Raw genomic sequence first — 27723 nt, forward strand, 5'->3', positions numbered from 1 at the left:
TTATATAATAAAATGTCCATGTCAATGAAACTATGTGTGTATCATGATGATCAAATTATTTACAATTTTTGGAGTTCTGGAGAGATGTGGGATCTCTTTTCATTTTTTACCTCATTTGTCATTGGAAGTGTTGAAGGAATTGCTGAAGTTTGACTAGTAGCCAGATTTCAACACCAATGGTAATACTCTTGAATAATAAATAACATGCCCATTGAGTTTCTTTTACCGACTATTTTCAGGTGTTAGGTATTTTATGTGATTTTAAATTGTATTTCGAATAAATTTAGTCTGGATACAGCGAAGGCCTCTGATCATGTTTGGCACAAGGCACTTCTCTCAAAACTACCATCATTTTGTCTTATCGAGAATTTATGCAAGTGGATCTCCAGCTTTCTCACTGGGCGCAGCATGCAGGTCGTAGTCGACGGTTATTGTTTGAACCCCAAGCCAGCGCAGGTATGGCCACATATAGAGTATTTCTGTCATCTCTGGTCTGGCACATCCCAGTATTGGCTCGAACCATTTGCCCGCGTGCAAGGAACTGCTCGAATAATCGGGGATCCAAAGCTCCTTGAACGGCTAGTTCACTTGGCGTTGGCGTAGAGAACTCGCTTCATTGTGTGTCCTCTACCGCATGCATCATGGGAAGTGTACCGAAGATCTGTTTGACCTGATTCCTGCCACCAAATTCCACCTCTGTACGACACACCACAAATTACAATATCATCTTCACCATAGGATGTGTGGAGTTCCTCCACAGTGCGGTTTTTAAGGAATTTTCTTCTACATACCTACAACCAAGCTGTGGCATTAGATCCCTTGTGCGGTGTTTCCGGGATGATTCCACATGGGTACCTTCAAAAAAAAAGCGTGTACACTTTTCTAAAATGCTGGTAAGGTCCTGCGATTCCTCTGGGATTGCAAAAGAATGTGGGCTGCGGTGATCACTAAACATCATTCGAGTCCCGCGTAATTCATAAATTTTGGGTTACAAATTTAATTTGTATAACTAATCCCTGAAATAAGGGATATGACTTTAGAAATAACAAATTGCTTAGAAACTAAAATGATTTATATCTATATATTTAGTTTATTCGGTGGTTACACGCATCAATCGTAGCTTGTTATCCGATATGAGGACCACGCCAGAGTCGTTGGTTCCGCCGCAGTAGTTAGATGAAGAGAACACTGATATAAGTCGTCCGTGGAACTGGCACTGAAAAATAAAACAATTTGAGATTAAAACAGGGGTCTTGACTCTTGTATAGTTGGGTGGTTTTGAAACTTCAATGGATGGTTTCGACCACTAAAACATTTTTCTTACGTTAGGTGGCGTAACAAGTGTATTCCTACCCATGACATTGACACTACGTTCTATATAATAGTACAAGTATAGCATCATTTATTTATGTCCCCTAGCTGGGGTAGAGGGCATCCACAGTGCATCTCCATTGCGATCGGTTCTGAGCATCTCTTAAATTCACTCCAGGTCTTTCCAATGTCTTTCGCTTCGTCAATGACAGTTCGCCGCCAGGTTTGCTTTGGACGGCCACGTTGCGTTTTCCTTCAGGGTTCCAGTACAGGGCTTGCCTCGGTATATTGTTGGGATCCCTACGGAGTGTGTAGCCTATCCAGCTCCATTTCCATTTAAATTTTTCCATCCAAGTATAACATACCCTGATACAAAGACTTTGAAATGAGTCTTTAATACTTTCTTAAACAAGCGTATATACAAATAAAGTGCGTAAAGAAAGAAGAATACCTCTAACAAATACCCTCTTGACAAAGCGGTCGTGATTGTTTCAATAGGGGCAGATGTCATGCACCTGTAAATTTCTCGCCATCTCTCTGTTAGAGGTCATTCGAGTACACTCATGCACGGGGCTGCTCACAGCAGAGTTGATTGATATGCGATAGGTGACCTTCCACACGGTCTAATGCCTTCTATTTTAGATGACAAGGCGTTCTATGGCTGCTTCGTCTCGATATGTGTCCAAAGAAAGCGAGTATGCGGAATTGCGCTATGGAAGATAAACGCATGACTTTAGTTCCTGGAGTATCGAAACGTTCGTACGAAATTCGATCCACGAAACACGAAGCATCATCCTCCAGCACCACAATTCCAGAGCGTCTATCTTCTTCTTTTCAACCTCTCGCATGTCCACGTTTCATCAGCATACAAAAAAGCGAGGCATATAATCATATAATTTCTAAAGTAAGTAATCTTCGACTTCAATACAGTATGTATTTTTTGTGTTAATTCGTGTTTGACAAATGTCTCATTGGGTGGTCGGGCCAAGATATAACGAATTACTTAGTTACGTCGCAAGCTTACGAATGAAAAAGAGAGTGTGTGGCGACGTGAGTGAAAAAGAAGGTAGATCGTTCGATCGATGTGTACAAGCCAAAGTATACACTCTCACATCGCTAGACCGTTGAGGGAAAAATCGAATAGTCCCAAAGAGTAGTCAGTGTGGGTTGTAATGTGGAATAAGAACTTCCGCTATGGATTGATGTCCATTCAATGTGCCATTTTCTATATAAAAGACTAACTCCGTACGATCGAATATAACCAAAAAGAAATACAAAATGTTCCACCATGAATCCGTTTTGCTGCAGTTCGTGAGCACGAATGACGTGCGAGAGCTGGTTGGCGACGAGGAACCGTTCGAGTGCCACGTGGTCGAACACGTGGCCCGTGCCTCGCTTGTTGTTCACCGCGAAGCCCTCGTTGGCAGCCAGCTCGAGCGCTACCGACGCAGTCACCTTGTTCTGCCTGGAAATTACAATTACCATGTGCTTCCCGTGTCATAAAAATAATAGGCCCAAGGGCCGGCTAAGTGTATTTACCTACCAGTAGACGTCTCCTTTGCACAGGATGCTGGCAAGAATATGGGTACCACCTTAACCTGCGCCTTTTTCTGCCGTGAAGCAGTAATGTGCTAGCATTATTGTGTTTCAGTCGGATGGGCGTCGTAACTAGTCAAATTAACTGTGCAAATGAGACTTAACATCTCATGTCTCAAGGTGACGAGCGTTATAATTGTAGTCCGCTCAGAATTATACGGTTTTTCAAGAACCATGAGCGGCGCTGCATTGTAATCAATTACCAACAGCTGAACGTCCCGCTCGTTTCGTCCCTTATTGTCATAAAAAAGCAATTTGTAACACTTTAATTGTTTTCTAGTAATCTTACAGAAATAAACCCAATCATGTGATCGCAAGCAAAGCAGAACTTGATGCAGACTGTTATAGATGCTCAACACGGATCGCGAAAGAGATGAAATGTGGAAGCAGTCTGCCTCAGCTAGGAAACACAAGAACATAGAGACTTTTATGTCTGATTCGGCGGAGAAATTATAAAATATGATTAACACAACATTATTTCAACATTACTTCAATATAATTGGCCTACGAAAGTAATCCATGCTTGGCAGATCCGACAGAAGTCACGAATATCTGTGACAATATTACTATGATCTAAGTCGAAATATTACAAAATGAGCTCATTCGATGTAGAACCCAGGTTACATCGGTCTGCGCCGTCAGCCTGAAAGCTAAGATGAAGGAAATGTCTCATTCGCCTGTAAATACATCGGCACCCACCCTTTTCACGTTTGGCATAAAACATTCACAACATCATTTCATGATTTTGCACAAAAGCACCATCTGCAGAAATTTAAAGAAGAAGAGGACAGAGGAGTGTAAGGGTCACTGGATGGACCCGCTCTTGCAACACCTGAGGAATCACAGATTTGTCCGCCCTTAAGGTATGCTTTTTTTCATGGTGCCCATATCGTATCATGCCATCACAATACTCACACCACAAACAAGCGAATGACGTCTGTCGTATGATTATTTAAATTGAAATCTTACTTAACAGGATCATTCCACAGTAGCTCCCATGCTATGGAGCTCTGCTCCGCCGGCCGTGACAGTGGCACGGGCACTTTGTCAATCGCTGATATGAGAGGGCACACCCAGGGCGGCGGTATGCCGCCGTGACAGCAAAAGACCTGGACATATTGTTATCAGCTTCTTGGGAGGGAGGATAAGGGATGCTTTTAAGTACAAATTCTTACTGTAGAAATTCTCAAAGGATTTTTAAATGAAACATTATATGAATGAAGGCAAAATGTATTTCTGAAATGCGCGAGTCGTGGAATGCTAGGAAATATTTCACCTTGCGAAATACACATTTTTCCAAACAAGCTTTAAACCCACTACCCGTGTCGATAGGTAGACATTTCCAAGCGTTTGTAATACTTAGGCTGGGTTGCATCAAACAATTTTAGCAATAACAAAGATGTTAAAGTATCGGTTAAGCAAAAAATATGTTTAACCATTTGACAATTTTTAGATGACGTCATAACTTTAACTGTTAACTGTAACCGTCCAACCTTCCCCGGTTAAAGCTATTGTAAATAAATAGCGACTTGTCAAAAGTTTCAAATGAATATTCGATATTGACTTGATATTTCACTTTTTATCTAACTATGCCAAAGAATACGACAGGGCAACACATTCCGCAGTCTATGTTAAGTCAGCGTTAGGTACTCTTAACGTTAACTTTGACTTCCTTAACTATATAACAACTAATATGATACAACCCAGCCTTAGGTTTTAGGGATAAATAAGATTTTTAAGTGAATTATGTACACATTAAACAATAAAGTAAACCTTGTCGTCAACCACGGCGGCTAATGGTAGTACATCAAATACTTGATTGATCGCGTTCCAGATTCTTCCTCCTTCTACGTCACGGTATTTGGTGATGCATTCACTGTAATAAAATAAATTGTTCAGTAACTTTTGACAGCCTTAAGTTATCATTGAATGCTGTTGTAGTGTACATAGTCTGACCAAAAATTCAATCTTCTTATATAAATAAAATGGTGGAGGTTTTCATTTGTGCGCGCATCGCGGAAAAACCACTGAATAGATTTCAATTAAACCTTTTAAATTTTATTCTTTAGACACTTGGCCTATCTACCCTAAAATATTATTCCAAAGGAGTACCGTTGGCTTTAATGCAGGCTGTTAATATGTCTGGCCACATGAGTGACTAGGTATTAACTCATTACGCGTGTTTTACGTGTGATCAGTGTCGTAGTCGTAACAAAAATAACTAAAAATACGCCAATTCTCCAGTTTCCGTAAAAAACATCAGCATTATACCATACATCAGCAGATTATCAAAAGAAGAAGGTTTGCCTATCTAATTCACTTGCTTAGGCACACCACATTCGACCTCCTTCAGTTGATAATGATGGGCAAGGTGGCCGGAAGAATAGCCATTGGACGTAGGAAAAAGTTGCAGCTGCACAATATTCGCGAATTGAACGGATTCACACGTGACCCCGCCGATTTAACAACCACGCCAAGAACCAAGTGAAATATGTAGAGCTGACTGCCAGCCTTCACTATAGCCCGATAAATTCATGCGCGACCGTCCCACGAGGTGACAGACGGTAGCACGGACGGGGTAGTAAAGTTGTCAGCGGTAGCGAATTACGGCAGACTCACGCGTTGTCCTTCCCCGCAACAACACGACACGAAGTTGTTGGACTATAGTTGGTGAGGCACGCGAAGAACAAGGCAGCACAATCCTGGCGTTTTTCCGGAAAACTTCAATGCGTCACAATGCTCGCACACAACGTCTATTGGCCTAGCCGTTAAAGCGAACGTATGCAAGCAGTGATCAGTGCTGCAATCGTATCGAAACGCTGCGCGATTCGAAATCAGTCCTTGATAAACTTACTCATGAAAACTGAACATCTTCTGTATTTCCCTAGCCTCATGGTTGCCCCTGACGAGGAGCACGCCCTCGGGCCGCTGCAGCTTGGCAGCGAGCAAGTACGCCATCAGTTCCGTGCCGTACTGCCCTCGGTCCACGTAATCGCCGAGGAAGAGTAGACGGGCCGGCACCAGAGCCGTTCCGTTCGGCCATAATGATGCCGCCATTGACATTAATGCTGGCAAGTTTCCATGTAGGTCACCTAGAATTGATAAAAGGTCTTCATAAACTTAACAAATAACTTTACCTTATATTTCTTTAAAGGTTTTTATTTGGAAAAGGAGGACAAACGAGCGTACGGATCACCTAGTGTTAAGTGACCACCGCCACCCACATTCTCTTGCAAGACTAGAGGTAATACAGGAGCGTTGCCGGCCTTTAAGGAAGGTGTATACGCTTTTTTGAAGGTACCCATGTCGTATCGTTCCGGATACACCGCACAAGGAAGCTCATTCCATTCAGCTTTATTATTAGGTTTTCCAATATTTTGATAAATTCGTTATTTATTCAATTTCGGTAGTTTTATAGATTATCTAAAGAGTCCAGGCAGTCTTCAAACAAAAAAAAACACCAGAGTTTTTAATCTAATAAGAAAATTTGTATACTTTGGTCCTTTATTGATCAAGTTTGAAGGAGCAATATGTTAACTGTTGCCTCTCAATATATTCCTGATAATGTTATATGCATGTACACAAGTATGTTAGGGAATTGTTTAAAAACTGTCAAAATCATAACGTTAGCAGTTAGCACCAGGAACAAACAAAAAGTTATTATGTCTACTACTCGGCTGAGTGGATTAAGTCTTTTGTGGGCCGACGTCCTATATGCATTTACGATCCCAGAAAATGTTCAAAACAAATGTATTACAAAATTCAGAAGAATTGTTTAAAGACGTTTATATGGTAAAGGTTACTATAACATAAATGACATTCTTAATGATACCACAGATTGGAAATGGAGCGACCGCCCTCAGGCTATTTAAATTATCTTGATTGTTAAATTATTTATCGTTGAAATTATGATGGTTGTAAAGAAAAAAAGGATTTGTATTTTATGTTTATTTCGGCCAATATTTTAAGATCTATCCTGACAGATTTCCTAGAAATTAATATTGCATAACAAAATTTATTATTAAATGATCTGAGGGCGGTCGCTCCATTCCCCAATCTAGTCTATCTGTACCAGTTTTTGATAACCTACCTGGTTATAATTGTGTTTTTAAAATAAAATTTATAAAAAATAACCAATGGCATATACAGGGGATGTTAGTTTGAGGAGGCGAGGCTCGCTGGCGCAGATCGGGCGCACTGCGTCCGCGAGGCGCAGAAGGAGGGATCCAAACGACGCCTCCTCAGTTTGCTCAGCCCACTTCCAGGCCATCTTCGACAGCGCTATGGAACCTCCGCCAGAAACTCGGCGCTGGCCAAAAATGTTTATTGTAAAGTCAACCAATTTATTGCTTCGATTTGTACGGGTCTACTACTTTCGCGCGCCGCGCCGAGGGTTTGTTATTTATGATATACATTTATATAGGTAAAGAAGAATTTAAACGAAATACATAATAAAAAAGAGTGTGTGTACTTATGTACACGCGTTAGAAGTTATACTTCTTTGGCGTATGGAAAAATAAATCAAATCTTAACAAATAGTTAAGATCAAAGATAGTTTAAACACTCAGCATTTAAGGTTAATATGTTATGTTACTATTGACTTTACTCAGTGATTAGCTTACTTGATAGTTTACTTGAATGTGGTGAAAGAGGGCCTAAATATAAAAATACTAGAATATACAACTTGATCATAGTTATCGATTTTCATGCCACCTAGAACTAACTTCACGATGTAGAATTCAGGTGTCGGTGTGCGCGCGCATCGTAAAAATTCACTCTCATCATTTTCTCCATCGCACCGAAAGAAGTATAACTTCAATAAAATAAATCAAAATTAGCTTATTCAAGTAGATGATCAAATGACACTTATGAATATCAAAAAATAATTTTTCTTATTGAATTTACCGACACTTCGTAAAGTGTTGAGCTAATGAGAAGAAATGGCAAGAAACTCATTGCCAATTTTTTAAATCACCAGAGATGACAGCAATACTCCATATGTGGCCGGACCAGCGCTTTGTACAGCGCTAGAATGTGGGCCAGCTTGAAGTATTGCCGTGTTCTATTAATGACGCCCAGTTTCTTTGAAGCCAATTTGGCTTTGCCCTCCAGAGGCCACGAAATTGGCAATCGCTCGTGATTTTGAGACCCAGTATTCCGAAACTAGAATCTTTGTGGGGGGAATGGCCTCCGGTCCTCGACACTAACCTATGCGAAACATAGCTGCACTAGGCCGCTACTTCACGCCGGTATTCTGTGCGAGTGTGGTAATTAACCATTAATTTGCGGACATTTTATGAGCGATTATAAAAAAATATATAAAGTCAAAGTCAAATAAGCTTTATTCAATTAAGCGCTTTTGAATCGTCACTATAGATATTGTAGGTAATTTAAAAATACAGACAAAATTGTAAAATCGCTACAACTATTACCTAATAATAAAATTGAACATGTTTTCTGTTATTGTATCATACTTAGCCTTTTACATGGCCAATTACCAAGAGTATATAATCTTATAATATCAATGAGAAGTACTCTTTAACAAGTATCCTTTACTTCACATTGGTATAAGATTATTGAATTGATTTGAACTTTGGTTAATCTCGTCTGTATATCTTTTAATTGGGTTGAAACAAATGTGCTTATAAACAATTTATTTTTAGGTAGGTCTATATACCTACGTATAGACCCGCGCGTTGAGAATGGGACAAGAGACCATCTTAGTGAAGTCATAATGACGCAGGTCCAGACAGTTTAAGAGTACCGTTTGCGAATGCCTGCTGACGTTTGGAAAAGCAAATATGGGAATGTTTTCAAAGATGAATGGTTCTATATAGCGCAAGGCTTTTTCCAAAGTATTTGATGTTCATTTCATTTTCAGTCATCCACTCTTTCCTCAGAAAAGGAACTCGATAGACGGACATTTTATTATTCGCCAAAGAAGCATGTGAAAGCAAAACTGATTTTGGCGTGTTAGTATTCCGCTTCATCTAATTATTTTATGTGAATTCAAAAACTTACGTGCCCCGGTTTTTCAATTGACTTGGCAAAGTAGCTGATGGTTGCGAAGACCTCGGAAGGTGCTGAGGTTTCTCCGAGTTTGTCAGAAGAGTTTGTAGAAGTTGTTACCAATTTAATCGTAGATGGAGTCACGACATCCTCTAAAAATGATAAAGTTTGATTACAGGGATAATTTAACATTATATTCCCAGTAAAAACATTAAGAATTTTTAACGGCTATTCCTTTCATCTTCTACTCCTATTTAATTTTTTAAAATTATATTTCAGCCTAACAAACGCTGATGGATGGTTATGGTACCACTTTTACCAACTAAATTATATTAACGTATAATGACTGAAGAAATTCATGGAGCTTTTAAGAGAGGATTAAAAATAATAGGCTTTAAGATTAGTTTTTGGGATAGGCCGAAGTATGAGCGCATGGGTCAGGTATCTATTCGTCACCACCGCATTCACTGTCTTATAACAAAAGTGGACTTACAATTAAGTGTTGCAGTAGGCTGCAACACATAATATAGAATTACTGGAATCACCCTGCAAGGGGGTTTAGTCCACTGTTTGGTTGTACGCTAAAGGAAGTTGGTGATGATGGTATTACTTAAACTTGTAGTTTGACCTCCAAGGCCCCCGCCCGGCTTCGCTGGAAAATCTTAAAGGGCTACCAGCATAGAGGAGGTTTTTAGTCTGTAGGGGGTACACCCGAGCCCGACATAATATGGACCCCGTTTCAGAGTCTAAGTACGTAAATGTATATAGTCTGTGAGGCATCATTATTATAATTATCTCGCTTTTCCTTCGGAGTCAATCTAACATTGCGTAGTATTTCAAGAACCAGTTAAGAACAAGAACTTCGATACTTGTGATCTGCAACCGATTGGTCCAATAGGTGTCAAGGCTTGGAAAATTATTCTAACCAACGTTATCGTTAAAGTGCATACAGAAATTTATATTCAGTTTTCTTCTACCTTTAGACATAGATTTTACGGCTTAGTATAGAATGGTTTCCAGAAAATTAGTCAGAGCATAAATTTGTTTTTTGTGAATAAGCGAACAGGTTCAGCATTTGGTAGGTACGCTAGTCTCGTTAATAAGTCTTGCTGAATTAACCTGTCAGTAAGTTTCATAAAAGAACTCTCATAACTTTTACACTTCGAACAAAATAATAGATGACACCAACAATTAACCGTTAAATTAAAAATTCGACATCTCCAAGGCTTGATCAAAATCCTATCCATCTTATTTCATATGAGCTGAGAATTCACCGAAAATTGTAATTCTATTTGTTGCAACATTTTACAACATTTATTTAACAGGTTAAAGTTTAAAGTTTATCCAACGATATATGTCTGATTATGACGTTATTATGTTTTACCTAATTACTAGCTGACCCGACAGACGTTGTTCTGTTCATAATAAAAAAAACCTTTGCGGATGGAATTTTGGAAAATCCGTTCTTAGCTAGCCTCTACTCGGTGAAAAGAATATTCCTACCAAATTTCAAGTCTTTAGCTCTAGTGATTCCAGAGATATCGTGATGAGTGGAAATACGTGGAAATCTCTTAAATATATATATAGATTGAACTTCGGAAATGGATTGTCTTGATTCATACCACAAACTTTCAAGGATTGGTCTTAAGATTTGAATGGTCAGGGCGAATGCGAGACGGATCGTAAATTAAAGATTTGCGGGCTAACTCGTTATGCAAAATGTTCATTAAGTAGTTGCTGCAGATCTGAAGAATTGCTATTATCATTGCTGCATTGATCTCTTGACATCGATCAAGTTATTTGTCCATGTTGCCCACGAAGTATAATTGTATAAATTTAAGCTGTGCATCTTCGAGAGGTTGCAGTGATCCAATACGATGGTGAATCTGTCCTTATATCTACAATATGAAAAGCAAAACCTGTATTACTGATTTATAAACACTTTTTTTAGAATTAGCATACACAATACATATGAATAAGTATAGTACGTATGTTATTATTTTACTGTATTGTGTGTAAGTATGTAGTATAAATAAATACCTTGAATGTCGGATTAAATCCTCGTTCTTAGATGTCTGCCCCAAATGAGGTCATTTGGAAGCAAACATTGTATTTTTGAGTGTTTTCTAGAACATGGCAGCACAATTCTTGCGTTTCTCCGCAGAATACTCGCAAACAACGTCCATCGGCCCAATGCGAAAGCTAGTATGCAAGCAGTACTACAGTACAGTATAAGTACTGGAATCGTATCGAAACGCTGCTCGATTAAAATCAGTACTTCATAAACTTCTTCTTGTGCGTCGAAAATTATTTATGAGTTGTTGATCTCTGAGGTTTTACTGGACGATTTCGTATTGCCAGCCGATCCGTTTTACGGGCTGCTACGATCACAAGAGCAAATCTTGTGATTCATAGCACGAAGACGGTCTATACTAACGCGGTTCTTTTTACCTGCAATTTCTTGTTCTTCTTCAGCCCTTTCATTCGCAATATTTCGAATCCTAGTTGCATTAAGTCTTTGTCGGGAATAATTTGATCGGCTTGGTCGTGACATTGTTAATGATAATATCGGCACAATAAGCTAATAGAAACTCGAAACAAACACACCAACCGGTCTACTTGAATAACATGACGTGCACTGTCAGTTGTATTTTATAACTCATGTAGTGTGAAACTAACAAAAATCTTTATTGAATTCTTTTGTATTCTCGAGATGTCATCAAAATGTCAATCCATACAAAATGTATCAGAAAATAATTTTTTTTATAATAATATTTTTTCGTAATTTTTTTTGATATTTTATGACTTATTATATCCTATGTCCGTCTCCTGGCTCTAAGCTACCTCCTCACCAATTTTCAGCCATATCAGTAAAGCCGTTCTTGAGTTATAAATAGTGTAACTAACACGACTTTCTTTTATATATATATATATATAGATTATTATTTATATAAGTATAAAAGGTGAACCAGAAAAATGGACCAGCTGCAGCATTTCAGGTGGTCTGGCGTGTTGGAGTCGAACGACGCTAGTTGCCAGGGCGAAGTCTCCAGAGTGAGGTGTCGTGGCTGCCGTTGCAGAACTTGTGTGCGACTGCATTTCTGGGTGACTTGTTCCTTCGTTACAAATTTCATTAAGTTTGGATCTATAGAATATAAATTAAGGTAGATTAAATTATATTCTGTGGTCGTGGATATTACTGTTGCACTCCGTATCAACAACATATTTTAAACGCTGTCTTTTTTTATGAAAATAAGGGACGAGACGAGCAGGACGTTCAGCTAATGGTAATTGATACGCCCTACCCATTAAAGTGCTGTGCCTCTCAGGATTCTTGAAAAACCCAAAAATTCTGAGCGGCACTACAATTATTGCGCTCGTCACCTCGAGACATAAGATGTTAAGAGAAAATAATTAAATTAGTTTCTTGCTACTTCTTCTCATTAGCTCAAACCTTTACGAAGTAGCGGTAAATTCAATAAGAAAAAATATTTTTATTTTTTTTTGACATTCATAAGTGTCATTTTCGTGACCTACATGAATAAAGTGTTTTTTTTAATTTGAATTTAAGTCTCATTTATCTAGTAATTTCACTAGCTACGGCGCCCTTCAGACCGAAACACAGTAATGTTTAAACATTACTGCTTCACGGCAGAATCAGGCGCCGTTGTGGTACCCATAATCTAGCCGGCTTCCTGTGCAAAGGATCCTCCCACTGGTACTGGTGTCTCCGTGGAATCAGCATACGTTGCCAACCGCGCCCATTGCCATTATTTCCCTCATTAGACCCTGTTTTTAATTTCTGCACTGCGTGACAGCACTCAAGAACGGACAAGCGCCGGGGTCTATACATCTAAGAATTTGTTATTCATAAAGTGATTCAACAGTCATTACTTTTAAGCTTGAAGCTTGCTTGGTGATGGGTCAGCCTGTTTATTGCATGAAGGATTTAAAATACTGCTCGTTAACATGATCCTTCCTCGCCAATAAGCAGACAGACACCTACCTGCAGAAGTACCTAAAATGTTATACCATCATTTTATGGGAACATATTACCTACTCATATTTCATATCAGTGTCGTTTAAATTTAAAAAATTAAAAAAAAAATCTTACACAAGCTTGAACTTTATATAAATATCCTCTTCATTATAAAACCATATAAATATTTACCTAATTAATAGAAATTTTTGACTGTATAAACCACACTGTTACCATCGAATGATGTGTTCATCTTTAATTGTTACATATATCAGAATTGTACCTAGTATAAGTTTATATAAATGCGTAATATAATGTTCATGATCAAATTAAATAAATAAAACATTGAAATAATGGGTCATGGAATTAGTAATAGAGAAAAGGAGTCTAATCTTAAGATTTGGCAAAAGAAATCAAGATCACCAGTTGGAATATTTACGGATGTAGACAAAAATGGCACATCACCTTTTAGGGGCATTACGATGACAACAATAGGTGGGAAAGTCAGCTTACCATAACTGTTCATAATTTTAGATGCCGTCGCTGCATTCGCCTCGTTCTCTCGCCCACTAAAAACACAATACTGTCTGACTTGTTGCATGTTACCTGGACTTCCATGAATACTGCTACTTTTGATATTATTTATTATCCCTATATAAGCGCGTACACCTTCCTTAAAGGCCGTCAACGCTTCTGTGATTCCTCTGGTATTGCAAGAGAATGTGAGCGGTGGTGATAACTTAACAATAGGTGACCCGTACGCTGGTTTGCTCTCCTTTTTCCATAAAAAACATTTATAATATTGTCACAAACATCACGTAAAACATCGAATTTTCACGAGAGTGAATAATTTAAAATAGCAATTGTGTGGTTTTATGAAACCGATGCAATTGAAGCTTTTCTCACAAAATAACATATTTATTTATTTATTCAAGCCTTAAAACTACTTCTAAATACAAAAAAAACTGTTATTCTAATATAAATTATAGTTTATACTTCATCCCACTGCTGGGCGAAGGCCTGCCCCTTTTTCTTCCACAATATTTTGTCAGCTGTTGATCGGGTCCAGAGTTCTGCTTCAAAGGCAATTAATTCGTCGATCCACCCGGTGGTAGGTCTGCCTCTTTTACGTTTTGCGTCTCTCGTATACCATGATGTGACCGTACTACTCCAGCTATTGCTAGATCTTCTTGTTATATGTCCTGCCCAGTTCCATTTCATTCTTTTCGATACTCTTGCAACATCTTGTAGTGTACTTTTTTGTCTTATGTTTTTATTTGGTATCTTATCTATTAACCTTATGTTAAAAAATTTCTTTCCATGTTTCGCTGTGCTGTTTTGACTTTCCTAAGCTGACTCCTATTCAATTCCCACGTCTGATAACCATACGTTAGGGACGGGATTATACAGCTATTGAAAGTCTTCGTTTTTAAGCTTACAGGTATATCTCTGTTCTTAAAAATGCACTTTAGTCTCCAATATTTATTCCAGCTTTGTTGAATTCTTTTTTCAATTTCTGTATCTTGCCAATTATTGAAATATATTGTTTGACCTAGATATGTGCAACTATCTACAAGTTCTAGTTTGCAATTATTTATAGTAATACATATAGGTTCTTCACTACTTCCCATTAACTTGGTCTTATTCATGTTTATCAAAAATCCTGCTTTATCGCTTTCTTGTTGTAAATCCTGAATCATTGTTTTTAAGTTCAGAATTGTGTTGGCAAATAGTACCACATCGTCTGCAAATCTTAAATTTGTTAACTGTTGACCATTTATCTTTATACCTAAGCCTTCCCATTTATTGTCAAGCTTTAAAAATATATTTTGAAGGACCGAGTTTTACAGTTTTGGGGACATAGGGTCCCCTTGCTTTACTCCTCTCTCAATTTTGAATTATTTACCCTTTGACTCTAGTTTTATAAGTGCTTCACTATTCGTATATATCTTTCTAATTATTTTTATATAGCGTTCTGGTATTCCGTCAGCTTCTAATGCTTTCCATAGAGAATTATGTTCTATTGTGTCAAACGCTTTTGTAAAATCTATGAATGCTATATATAGGGTTAATTGGTATTCTTTACTTTTTTCCAATATTTGTTGAATGCTTTGTAGATGGTCGCAAGTTGAATAATTTCTTCTGAATACGGCTTGTTCAGGTGGTTGTTGTAAATATAGGTATACGTTGATTCTATTTGTTAGTATCTTTGAAAATATTTTATACAGGTTGGTAATCATAGTGATGGGTCTGTAATTGTTTCATGATGATTACCTTACTCATGAATGCGTGAGATTTCAGCTGTTAACCATGCTCTCGGTATCTCTTCATCTTCTAAAATTTTGTTGAATAGATATGTAATTACGTCTCTTTAAATTTTTAAACTTCTAGGGCTTATATTATCAGGCGCTGATGACTTATTAATACTTAAAGAGCTTAGTGCGTGATCTACCTCAATAGACAATATCTTAAGAATTAGGTTTTCTTCCTTCTCATAACAGTATTTTTTTTCATTATTGTCCTTGCCAGGGCTTTTTTGCAGTGTGCTGGTATAAAGATTCTTGTAAAAATCTGTAGCAATATCTATTAGCATTGTTCTGTTCCTTTCAATTGCTTTCGATTTGTTTTGTAAGCCAGAAATCCATGTCTTTCCTATGTTTAATTTCTTGTTCATAATTTTTATTGCTCCAGAAGTTTGGATTGCGTTTGTAATTATTTGTGTATTTTTTTGCCTTTTTTCTTTTCTTATCTGTCTCTTTACTTTCATATTTATTTCTTTTAACTACTGCTCTCTCTATCTATCTCTATCTATTTTTGTTTCATGTGTAACTATATCACTTTTTTTTGTTTTCACAGCTTTCTTAATGCATAACTCGATCATGTTGCAAAATGTTTGTACCTTATTTTTGGCTGTTATTGTTATCTCCGATAAAAGTTTTATTATTTTACTAATATGCTCTTCTTTGTTGAAAGTACTAAATGGTTTATTATTGGGTGTTGGTATTTGTCTTTTTGTTAATTCTTTAAGTGCTATCGTTCCTCTTATCATTCTATGATCCGTGAAGAAGTTAAGTTGGTTTATCACATCTACATCTTCAAAAACACTGCTGTTTTTGCATAATAAGTAATCAATTTCGTTTTTAGTTTTTGAATCGGGAGATAGCCATGTCCATTTTCTATTTGTATGTTTTTTGAAGAAGGTGTTTACTATTTTAAATCATAATAACATATTACTATCAGCATAATAATTTCTTTATTATATTACGGCCTGTATAGCCGAGTGGTTAGCGATCCTACCTACTAAGCTAGAGGTCCCGGGTTCGAATCCCGGTTAATTTAAACAAGCAATTTATATGATGAATATGGATGTTTGTTTCCGAGTCATGGATGATTATATGTATGATTTTATGTATTTATGTATGTTTAAGTAAGTATATTGTACTAAATATATCGTTGTCTTGTAACCCATAACGCAGGCTATATATGCCTAATTTGGGGCAAGATAAATTGTGTAAAAAGTGTGTGTCAGTGTGTCAATAATGACCATAAACACACTTTCCATGTGTTGGTATGGAAAAAGAGCCTAAACTTTAATGAAGTAGGCGTCACTTTGCGGAAATCCATAATTATCCAAATGTTTCGAGTTTTCTTTAGTGTTAATTCCGACAATATTTGTTTTTAATCAATTCGACAGGTGTTTCGCCTCTAGACGAGGCATCCTCAGGACATGTTGACTCGCCAAACACTGGCACGAGACTCAAGTCTATATAAGACTCAAAACATCTGGAGTCTAAAACTTTCAGACGAACTTATCATACCAATTGTACAATTGAACTTACTGCAAATCCATTAAATATCCTGTTACACTCTTGGGTGATCTGAGCAATGAGCTGGTTCCTCGCAGCCACAGCTCTGCCACTGCCCGCAAGAACTCAGCCAGCGGCACCTGTGCGTTGGGCTGGAGTCCTAGTTGCCTTTAACCAATAGGAAATACTTGCAAGTGGCGGATTCTATATCCTGGATTTATATGGTAAGGTATGCCAATTTAACCTATGAAATTCGAACTTTTGTAACTAATATGATGACGATGAATATATGAGTTACGCACAGACTCTGTTCCGTTACCGTAACACGTTACACATAAGGTTTATATTTCGCGCCACCGATGAACGATAGTTGGCACTTGAATTTAGTGCAATGACAACCTGCAGCTAACACTAGCTGTCATGCACGACGTTCTTGATGGATGTCAGAGCGAACGCACTCCGACGTGGTACCGCGTGTGGAGACACAACCGTCAACAAAAACGGTTAGAAACGAAACCGTCGCGCGCGCGCATCATATCCAAGATCCTATCGACCACGTGAGAATCCCTGTAGCTGGTGGAGAATCATCGAGTGTTAGTAGCAGTTCAAGGTACGTACGTGCATTGTATTGTTATTGCCTATTTCAAAGTGTTCACATCGTCATCGTTAGATCCTGTCGGTCTAAATTCCCAATGTGGCACGGGCCACCAAGTTGCGAGTTTGCCACATTATTTGTTTATTTGTTGAAACGAAGTATAAAAGATATAACATTGTATTATTTTTATGAAAATAATGGACGAGACGAGCAGGGCGTTCAGCTGATGGTAATTGATACGCCCTACCCATTTATAATGCAGTGGCGCTCAAAATTCTAAGCGCCACTTCAATTGCGCTCGTCACCTTGAGACATAAGATGTTAAGTCTCATTTTCCCAGTAATTTCACTAGGCGCCCTTCAGACCAAAACACAGTTATGGTTACACATTACTGCTTAACGGCAGAAGTAGGCGCAATTGTGGTACCCATTATCTAGCCGGCTTCCTGTGCAAAGGAGCCTCCCACTGGCATCAATCAGTCATTTGATCAAAAGATTTTTATTACCGGCTATGTTCTCATGCCACTAAACAGCCAAGTTCGCCCTTAAGAGCATGAATGATTCTCCGCTTTTTGATGTATAAGAAAGAAATGTAGCCCATTGATGATGTCCTATAAAAACTTAATAGATTGATAGACTTGATAGGAACTTTATGCTTCGCTCTGCTGTGTATATAGAGAGCCCAACGTAGGCTAATTTGCAGAACTTTACTACAGTTCGCAGTTGACAACTACGTTTCATATTTTTTACTTATTCCACGTTGGCGTTGTTTAAGTTTTGTGTTATTGCACGATTTGCCATGCTTTTTAGAACTTATTTAATGAATAAAAGGCCAGCGACGTTTTTATGATTCTGCTTTCAAAATCTATCCCATGTTTGATGTAATTGAACACTGACCATCAGTCAAGAATGTTCGTTTTTGTCCACAGTAACTTACCTTATACAATTGTCAGCATCTCTCGACACGTTGAGTGCATCGACCGGCATTTCTCGAGCAGCCCGCGCTGCAGCCACCAACTCCTTAAACTCGACATATTCCAGTTTCTGGTCATGATTACCATCGAAATATCTAAAAATATCAAGCCGTTATCGACTATCATTACCATCAGAAACGAAACAATTATTGTCAAATTGCTTACAAGACAAATCTGTCACACCGCGGAAGGTGTGAATTGTGTTTTGTGTGGCAACGCTGGGATTTCGCACTACCATCTACCGGCTGCGTCTTTCACGAATCATTTGTCAGTTTTCTCACGTCCACGTGACGAGGTAATATTATCACAGATTATAATTTGCATAATCTTTACTTAGATATTATATATACACGGTTCAAATCACAATGCAAGGAAGAAATGGGTATTCCGTCCTATCCCGAGAATCATTGCTGACATTTAGGTATCTCATGACGGTACAAAATAAGTACTCCTGCTGTAGTACTTATTTCTCTAAGTAGTACTACCAATATTTGAGCAGGCAAAAGTTAGTTACACCAAATAGGTACCGCTGTTCATGGACATCTGCAATACCCTAGGTCTTAGAGGTGTTACAGGCTTTGCCATTTACTTCCGCATTAAAACAAAAATGAGACATGACATATCTATCAAATCTATAAATGATTTTCTTAATGATGCCACCGATTGAGCGAACCTCAGGCTATTTAATTTATATGTTTATTGTACGATACTACATTGCAACCATATTTTTATAAAAAAAAAAGACCGCTGAGTTTCTTGCGCCCGTTCTGCTGAGGTCTAAGGCAACTTTTTCGAACAGGTCTTAGTTTTTGACTTTCAATAGAGTAATATTATATACTATTTTGAATAAAAATATTTGAATTTGAGTTACCTAAAGATATATCTGCAACGAATCTCGGCCGGCGGTCCGATATGCTGCGTGGATGGTTCCAGCGCGGCCGACCAAAGCAGCAGATTAAGGAACGACAGCCCTCCACGACTGGACACATCAGCCGATCTAAGATTTTCGGATAGATTAAAGACTGGTGGTTAGATGAAAACGTAGGTTGGATGAGAGCAGCGCTGGACCGATCGTCATGGCGATCTTTGGGGGAGGTCTTTGTCCAGCAGTGGACGTCTTCCGACTGAAATGGAAAGACTGGTGGTAATCTGCAAAATACATTATCACCAGCGGATAGACCATACACTTAGAATATAGTATCGTATATACCTAACAGCCCGATAATAACATGACCATTTTGATTTGTCAACGAGCTAATATCAATAAATAAAATATGTAACGGTCAAATACCTATAGAGGCTGTAACATTGTGTACGCTGCCAGCCCAGATCCAACATAAATTGTGAAAATATATTTACACTCATGAACAGCGCCGGATACACCAGCAAGATGAACTCTTTGTAGAGATGGATTTGATCTGCAATCATTTGTAATTGATAAAAATAAATTAAATATTATTACTTACGTTAATTTTTTACCAGGCAGGTCATCTGATGAGAGATGAATTGACTCAAATCAATTCGGTTGCACTAGGGGCTTATCAACACTTAATGCGGGTACTAGACTCATTGAGCACATCTTTGACGCTTGGGAAGAGTCACAGGATGCATTGGGCATTTTTTGTGATTTGTCCAAAGCATTTGACTGCGTCCACCATGAAACTTTACTCCTAAAACTAAAGCATTATGGAGTGAAAAATAGGGGCTATATTTAAATCTGTTAGAATGATATTTAAACGAAAGAGTTCAGATAGTCGATGTAGATGGCAAACGGTCTTCGGATAAACCTGTGGGAATAGGTGTTCCACAGGGGTCTATTCTCGGTCCTTTCTTGTTTCTTATATATATTAACGATCTACCGTTTGTGGTAGATGATAGCCATGAGATTGTATTGTTTGCTGATGATACTTCACTTATTTTTAAAGTGGTTGGTTTGAAACGAATAATCTGCACTTGAACAGTAAAAAACAAATTGTTTACGGTTCATTACACCAAAGAAAGTGGAGGTACAAACCAACGTACTTATAAATGACCAGAGATTGGAACTTGTGGACACTACGGTCTTCTTGGGTATCACGTTAGATAAAAAGCTTCAGTGGTGTCCACATATTGCCCAACTAGCAGATAGACTCAGCTCTGCGGCATATGCTGTTAGAAAGATTAGAGAGTACACGAATGCTCCGACCGCTAGATTAGTGTACTTCAGTTATTTTCATAGCATCATGACGTACGGTATTTTACTGTGGGGTCATTGATATAGTGTTTGCTCTGCAAAAGAGAGCTGTTCGTGCTTTTTATCAGCTTGGTTATAGACAGTCTCTCAAAGAAAAATTTAAAGAAATAAACATTATGACTGTTCATTGTCAGTACATTTATGAATATTTAATATACGTTCATAAAAATCGTCACCTTTTTGCTCTTAATAATTGCACCTTTTTGATAAAATAATAATAATCTTGCTGATTTTCATTATTTTATCTACACCCATGCTTTAAATCCTCTATTAAAGATTCTGAAACAGTTAGCTTATTGCCAATATTAAAACACCCATTGTCCTAATAACCATTACATCACCCAAACGAGTGGTGTAATGTACTGAATTTCATAACAACACTCCTTTGTTTTTTTTCCAAACCCTTCCTTGCGCTATGAGTTTCGGCAGACAGCCACATTCTTATTGCTCGATGCGTGGTATCTGTATAAATAAAAAAAAAGTTATGGGTATCTGCAACAGCAGATACCGTTGACCTGAATGCTGCGTCCTGTAAGGAGGCTGGTGAACGCCAGTATCCTGGCTGCGTGCTTGATTGATCAACAGACGTTCCTCTATGTATGCCATGAGCTGGCAGTTCATAATGCTCTCCATGAAATTCAAGAGCAGAGAGGTTACGACAATAGCCAGCCGGATCTGGGCGTCGCCTTTCATAGGAATCGGATGTACATGGGCTACCATGTAAGAGTTTACTCCGCGAAATAAACGCGTTAGCACCAGAATCAACTCAGAGGCACATGTTCTGACCATGACGAGAGAAAAACTACCTGCCCGCTATACTCCTTAACGTCCAAAGACTATTGTCTTTAACTTAACTTTTGAACCCTATTGGGTTGGCAAACAGTTTTCTATTGTCGTTAAGAGATAGCTAGGTGGAGCTAGAAGCAAAAATTGCGCCTAGGAGGTCCGCTTCCTCTTTTGCCGTATAGGCAGACGTTGTTCGACATGTGTATGTGCGGCGGGAATGGATGGCTGAAGCTACCAAGGGTAACTTGTTGATAACTCAAAGAACTTGGGTGTTCCAGGCGCTTAAATTAAAAACTGTTCGCCTATTTTGAAGACATGAAAAGATTTCGCACAAGCAATTTCCAGCGAAGTATCTATAGGCACGGTTGTAATTCCGCCTTCGAACAAATAGCTAGGGTATAAAAATATTCATACAAATATGTAGGATGCAAAGAAGGAACGCATCATTTACCAATCAGCTGACTTGTGGTGCCAAACGCGGTGGGTCGCTGGTGTTCTGGGACGGAGCGACTATTAATTGTTTTTTTTCTATTTAAGTCTTTTTTACTTGTATTATTCTGTGTTTTGTGTTTGTTATTAATAAAGTTTTCATTCATTCATTCATAATAGTTATTACCCCATTCTACTCAGAGGGGTGCCAGTTCCTCCGAATGCCCTTGCGAAACGTAGCGAGCGGTGCTTGGCTGCTACATCTATAATACTATATAATGGCTATATATAATATGACACTGACGCCTATGCCATATGACGCCTTACACAAAAATCTCGCTTACTGGACTCGCAAAATACACACTAAAACATAATATTATGTTCAAGTTTGCTCGTTTAAATAAATAAGTAATAATAAACGTATAAATGTGATTCCCAATTAACACCTACGTATAGACACTTAGAAGGTTCGTTGTGTCAGGTAATTACCGTCTCTATTATAGTTCGCAGCCTGCAACAGCTGCCACGGTGGGGATCCCATTGCAACTGCTCCCCCGGCACCGTCCGTCCCCAACAGAATGTTATCTTCGCACACTTCTACAAGCATCCCTGTTTCCAAATCCTGTATCAAAGTTAAGTTATTGACCTGATCTTGCTCTCTTTTTCTATCATCGTTATGCATCCCAATCATTAATTATTCTCATCACATCTGTGCGTGTATAATGTGGTTCTCATTTCTCTGTCCACTTCCTTTTTCTAACCTGTAACGTGCGTTTTGGACCTACTTCCGAGAAGAAGATTACTTATTTAGGATTATTTTAACAATTTCTACCTATTTTGTAAAAAGCCGACAGAGATCATGAAAGTAGATACCTTAGGTCTTCTGAAAATGGCATGCTAGTTTGCACAAAAAACAAAATAAGACGTAAGAGTCAGTTTTTTTTATGAAAATAAGGGACGAGACGAACAGGACGTTCAGTTGATGGTAATTGATGCGCCCTGCCGATTACAATGCAGTGCCGGTCAGGATTCTTGAAAAACACAAAAATTTCGAGCGACAATACAATTACACTCGTCATCTTGACACATAAGATGTTGAATCTCATTTACCCAGTAATTTCACCAGCTAAACTTTCAGACCGAAACACAGTAAGTAATGCTTGTTGGTTGTGGTACCCATAAACTAGCCGGCATCCTGTGCAAAGGGGCCTTCCACTGGTAAAGTTTCATCCTTCTAGATTCTGACACCACGACACGTTCTCTGTGTATGTGGATATCCACATATGTGACGAATGAGGATTTTAGATTAGAGTAGAATAATAACTTCGGACGTGCTAACCACCTTTCACAAATCGTACATATTAAGATGAGTCTAAAAGTTTTAGGAAATTAACAACTTACCAACTCTGCATCTTTGACATGGTCTCCGATAGCCATTGCCGCAAATACCGTGAGCTCTGGACTTCTGAGGTTACAGTGCGCGCGTTGCCTCTCCAGCTCGGCTGCTGTGAACCATTGGAGGCGGTTTCTTACACCCTGAAATTAAACTGTAATTTTTAAATTTATGAGCACATGAGTGATTTATTTACTCATGTGGACAAAGCTGAACAATAAACACCGCGAATCGAATCGAAAAATAATACCAGATTAAAACAAGGATAACATTTTCGAAGCTCAGATCTCTATCTCCTAAAATTTTGTTATTTTATAGGAGCCGTTTTTATTTCCTACTGATGAAATACCAAGAACAAAGACTTGAAATTAAAGAATAGACATCCATATAATAGATGAACCTCAAAGACGGTGTTAGTCCTCGTCTAGCACAAAAGCTATTCAGGTGCAAACATTTCCCATAGTTTTAACTTTCATTGCATATGCTTAACCAGGCGTGCCTACAAGGGCAGGAGACACGGAGAGGTTTTGTATAAATATTTAAATATAAGTTTATTCTTTGCCAAATGAGTATCGCCTATATATATTGACGGTGTAAGGCTGGTCATATGGCCTTGATCTTCGTGATTCTCCATAGTTGTGGTAGTTTAACACGACAGCAAGTAAAACACAGTCTTACAAACACAAGGTTATGACCATTAGCAACAAATGTTACAACCATAGTGGTAGGTACACTTCACAAAGCCATGATTATATAATAAGAACGCAGTGTTCCCGGCATGCACCTGCCACACATCCGCCTCGTGTGATAGGTCTTCCCTGACTGCCTGCTCTCAGCGCTCACCCGGCGCCCGCTGTCACCCGCACTCTCACCGCACGCCGATTACACCCCGAGCTAAGAGGAATACCTAATACCCAAACCGAATATATATATATATATATATATTTACGTACGCTTGCAACGCTCCGGATATTGAGGGCAATGTGCAATAATGGTGTGCAAAAGGCCGATATAGATTCCAATATGAATGAGCACGTAGTGCTTATAAAAATAGCTGTTTCTTAAACTTTATATTACGTGGCTAAGGAATAAAACTTTTAAGATTTAATTTAAATCTATAAAGTGGCTTTTCCGTGATGCGCGCGCGCACAAATGAAAACCTTTATAATTTTATATTTATATAGATAAATATAAATACATAAAATCATTCAATGTCATAATGAAAAATGATCGCCATTTTATTATAATAGCAATTTAGTTAAAAAAAAGACTTTGATTAGTATATTTGCAGGCTGTCGAAGAGCTTCGCACTGAAAGACATCAAGTTTTGAGCTTGTTTCAGGTCCGCCGTTCTGGTAGGTGGTCCTCGACATGCATCACCTCCAACATAGTATGTTAAAAATCGCAGCTGTCTTTGTATTTAAAGACTATCCGTCATCCACGCAGAAGTTAGAACAAGTATTAAACAAAACAATAATAATAAGATATTATTGTATCCATTTGTTTCACCTTTAAAATACAAATCTTTGACTCACTGCCTTCTGTTTGATTCTCTTCTTGACGTCCGGTTTGATGGCCACTTTGTACACAGCGTGATAAACACACTGTAAAGGATGATTTGGAAGCCACACTCTATACACCCTCAACGGCTGGCAGTTCGAAGTGGAATCCATTCCGAATAGCTAAAACAAAGTAAGTCACACACAAAGTTACGGATAAGCTCATAAACAAAGTCGGCCTTAGGGCATCACGTTTCGGAGGGCTCCATAAACAGAATCATTAGAATTTTTGCTAACACAAGAACAGCTGTATAGGCTGGTCGAAAATCTGTTTGAAAACCTGCGTATAAAAACCGACTACAGATTTATATTGTAATACCTACTCCACGTATTTCTTTCGTCTCTTATAAGCTATCGCGATTAGATGTCGCAGTAATAAATACGTTAAAAACATATTCGTTTTCTAGAGGATATGGGGATATAATCCTCAGACGTATTTTGCTTAGGGCATATAGTAGTCTTAATCACGCACTGCACTTACGAAGCGAATGTAAATTTATCTCATAATCAGCTCTCATATTACTGAGTTTTTATGTAAAAAAAATATAAGACTAAATAAATATATAACTTGAGAATAGTTGCGAAACTGAAAACTTGGCAGTGGGCAGGGCACATGGTTTGATGGAATGATAGCCGTTGGGCAGAAGAGTCCTCGAATTGCGACCACGTACCGGAAGACGCAGTGTTGGCAGGCACCCCACAAGATGGACCGACGATGCGGTCAAGATCGTCGGAATATTTTGGATGATGGCAACGTAAGACCGATAGTCGTCGGGATTGAGAATTGAGCCGGCGAGTGCCAAAACCGAATTGAAGGCGTTTCCCTTTCTTTCCTCCCCATTAACAAATTAGGGAGGGGGGGAACCTTCCCAACCCAGAAAATTGTCATAATTAGAGGTTAGATTATAATGTTTTTTTTCTCTGGAACGATGCTTTACCTTGTAATAAGAGTGGTAACATTATAACTAATTGTGGAAACCTTCTCTCTTCTTATCTTAAGTATCACTTAAGTTTTTAAAGCTATTGGTTTTCCAAATAAATAAAATATATAAAATAAATAAATAAAATAAAATAAATAAAATAGATAAGATAAATAAAATTAATCAAATAAATAAATAAATTATAATCGTGGACATTGTTTACAACTCATTGATTACAAGTCCACATTGATTACAACTACAATATTTTTTATCTCCTAATTCGTGCTACGGGATACTAAGTTTTAACCCTTGAGAATTGATGTTTTATTTGGTTCACTCAACGGGATATACTCTAAATAATGTATAAAACAGAAAAATACGTTAACATGTAGGGGTGGGTGCCTCTTCCTGGAAGTGAACACAGCATGCTTATAAATGTGTTCTAGATTTTATATAAAACTATAAACAATATCTTAAGATATAGATAAGTTAATTTTATGAAATCAAAGTACATACGTACATACAAACTAGCGCTTAAAGTAATGAGTGACCAAAGTTATTTATACTATGCATAAAAATATTACAGTATTGCATAACTACATTCAAGATACCTCAAAATTTAACTTATGTGCTGTAATTTTCCAGCAGTTCTTCTCAGTTTTACACGACGGTATCCAAAACTCTCCGTTGCTCTCCTTTGTTAACAAATACGATCTTTCAGGAGGACAGTACACAACTAAGGAAACGACATCAGTAATAGCATGGTAGTTTTTAAACATGACTGCAATTTTGGATTTTTATTTCTCTTATTTAAATGAAATTATGTAGGTACCACTTATTTTATTCTGAAATTTATCTTAGTCTAGTGACAGATTAAATTTTGATGGATTAAGTAGACAACGACAGGACGACAGCTTTGCACGGATTTCAAATTCATAGAAAATATAAGTATAGGATTGTATTGATTTTGATTTGATTTTATTGATTGATAGCACAGAAAAAAATTAATTGATCATTATAATAAAACTTAAGATTATCAAATATTTTCAAAGAAATACGGCAAAAGCTTCATTATAACTATGTAGATAATGTGACAATAATAATAAAAGTGTGTGTGTCTAACATGTAAAAAAATGAATTTTTTATTTGGTATATTTTAATAAAGATAAGTTCTTCGAATTATACATTTTATATATCATTACAAAAATTAATTACTTCTTTAGCGCCTGTCAACTTCTGTAGCAATAATGATTTTGTAAATAAACCTTATAAATAAATAAATTAATAAAGCGATTGAAGCATTAGGAAATATACAGGGTCACAGGCTATCAGTCGTCGAGAGTGATGAGTGATCTGTTTGCTGCCTCTTTGTAGAAGATCGTGTGGCGTACTTGCAGTAACTAACTTGAACCCCATACGTGATGTGATGAATGATTCAATAGAAGCGGTTTGTGTCAAGGCTATTTATTTACATAAAAAGTTGACAAGCCCTGTTTTTTTTATGGAAGAGGGGAACAAAACTCGCCTGATGTTAAAATGATCACCGCCGCCCACATTTTTTTGCAACACCAGAGATAGAGAAGATAGCCTTTTAGAAAAGTAAACGCGCTTTTTTTGATGGTACCCATGTCATTCCTCGGTTGTGCTATACTGGATCGAACTTTGTTATATGTTATAGGTTTACAAGACCACCCGGAGATTCGATCCGTATCTAACGATATGGCTTGATGGTGGGAAGCCACACTTGCTGTCGGTGCTGATCAACTGATGGTACATGATTCCCTTTATTATTTTTGAGGGACATAAGTATTACATAGAAATTTTATTTGTACAAAATTCATAGAAACTGCGGTATTCGAACCCGCGCGCTTTTTGGTTAGTTAGCTCTCACCAAATTTACTCGGACATTTTTTGAAATATGCATAATTTGGAATAAGTCAATTTATAAATAAAATCTCCAACACTTATGATACCTAGAAAATATCACTGAGTAGCCGAGATAAGGTTGCCTACTTAATTATGCTACCATAATTCTAATGTTCAAATTACTACATTATTTTGAGTGCAATCAAGATTTGCATGCATTCATAAAATCTCAAATTTATGAAATCTTCTTTATAATGTTGGTCCCTAT

General features: G+C 37.8%; 1 protein-coding gene across 4 annotated transcripts; it reads right to left on the bottom strand.

Moving 5' to 3' along the window:
- Positions 1–1090: 1090 nt before the first annotated feature.
- LOC126969089 (serine/threonine-protein phosphatase 4 catalytic subunit 2-like) lies at positions 1091–26435 on the bottom strand. 4 transcript variants are annotated; one of them, XM_050814387.1, is made up of 17 exons: positions 26201–26435; positions 24646–24792; positions 23119–23253; positions 22207–22339; positions 19561–19687; positions 19141–19266; positions 18233–18364; positions 16735–16869; positions 13409–13464; positions 11886–12032; positions 8929–9068; positions 7042–7216; positions 5762–5999; positions 4681–4783; positions 3877–4016; positions 2599–2776; positions 1091–1216 (listed from the first exon to the last, which is right to left on the bottom strand). In XM_050814387.1, the coding sequence occupies exons 1-17, from the start codon at positions 26366–26368 to the stop codon at positions 1091–1093; spliced, it is 2406 nt and encodes an 801-aa protein (XP_050670344.1). In that variant the 5' UTR covers positions 26369–26435. The 4 variants fall into 4 exon arrangements, with proteins under 4 accessions (XP_050670344.1, XP_050670345.1, XP_050670346.1 ...); XM_050814388.1 differs by lacking the exons at positions 24646–24792; positions 26201–26435 and having other exon boundaries at positions 23119–23342; XM_050814389.1 differs by lacking the exons at positions 19561–19687; positions 22207–22339; positions 23119–23253; positions 24646–24792; positions 26201–26435 and having other exon boundaries at positions 19141–19452.
- Between the last annotated feature and the right edge of the window lie 1288 nt (positions 26436–27723).

Source organism: Leptidea sinapis, chromosome 17 (assembly GCF_905404315.1).
Source record: "Leptidea sinapis chromosome 17, ilLepSina1.1, whole genome shotgun sequence".
In the NCBI taxonomy this organism is placed as follows: domain Eukaryota; kingdom Metazoa; phylum Arthropoda; class Insecta; order Lepidoptera; family Pieridae; genus Leptidea; species Leptidea sinapis.

Coding starts and splice junctions, on each gene's coding strand:
- LOC126969089 (XM_050814387.1), bottom strand. CDS start 26,368: ATGTTTAAAAACTACCATGCTATTACTGATGTCGTTTCCTTAGTTGTG. Junction 23,254..24,645: donor AGAGAATCAAACAGAAGGCA/GTGAGTCAAAGA, acceptor GTTTAATTTCAG/GGTGTAAGAAACCGCCTCCA. Junction 4,784..5,761: donor AAGATGTTCAGTTTTCATGA/GTAAGTTTATCA, acceptor ATTTTATTACAG/TGAATGCATCACCAAATACC.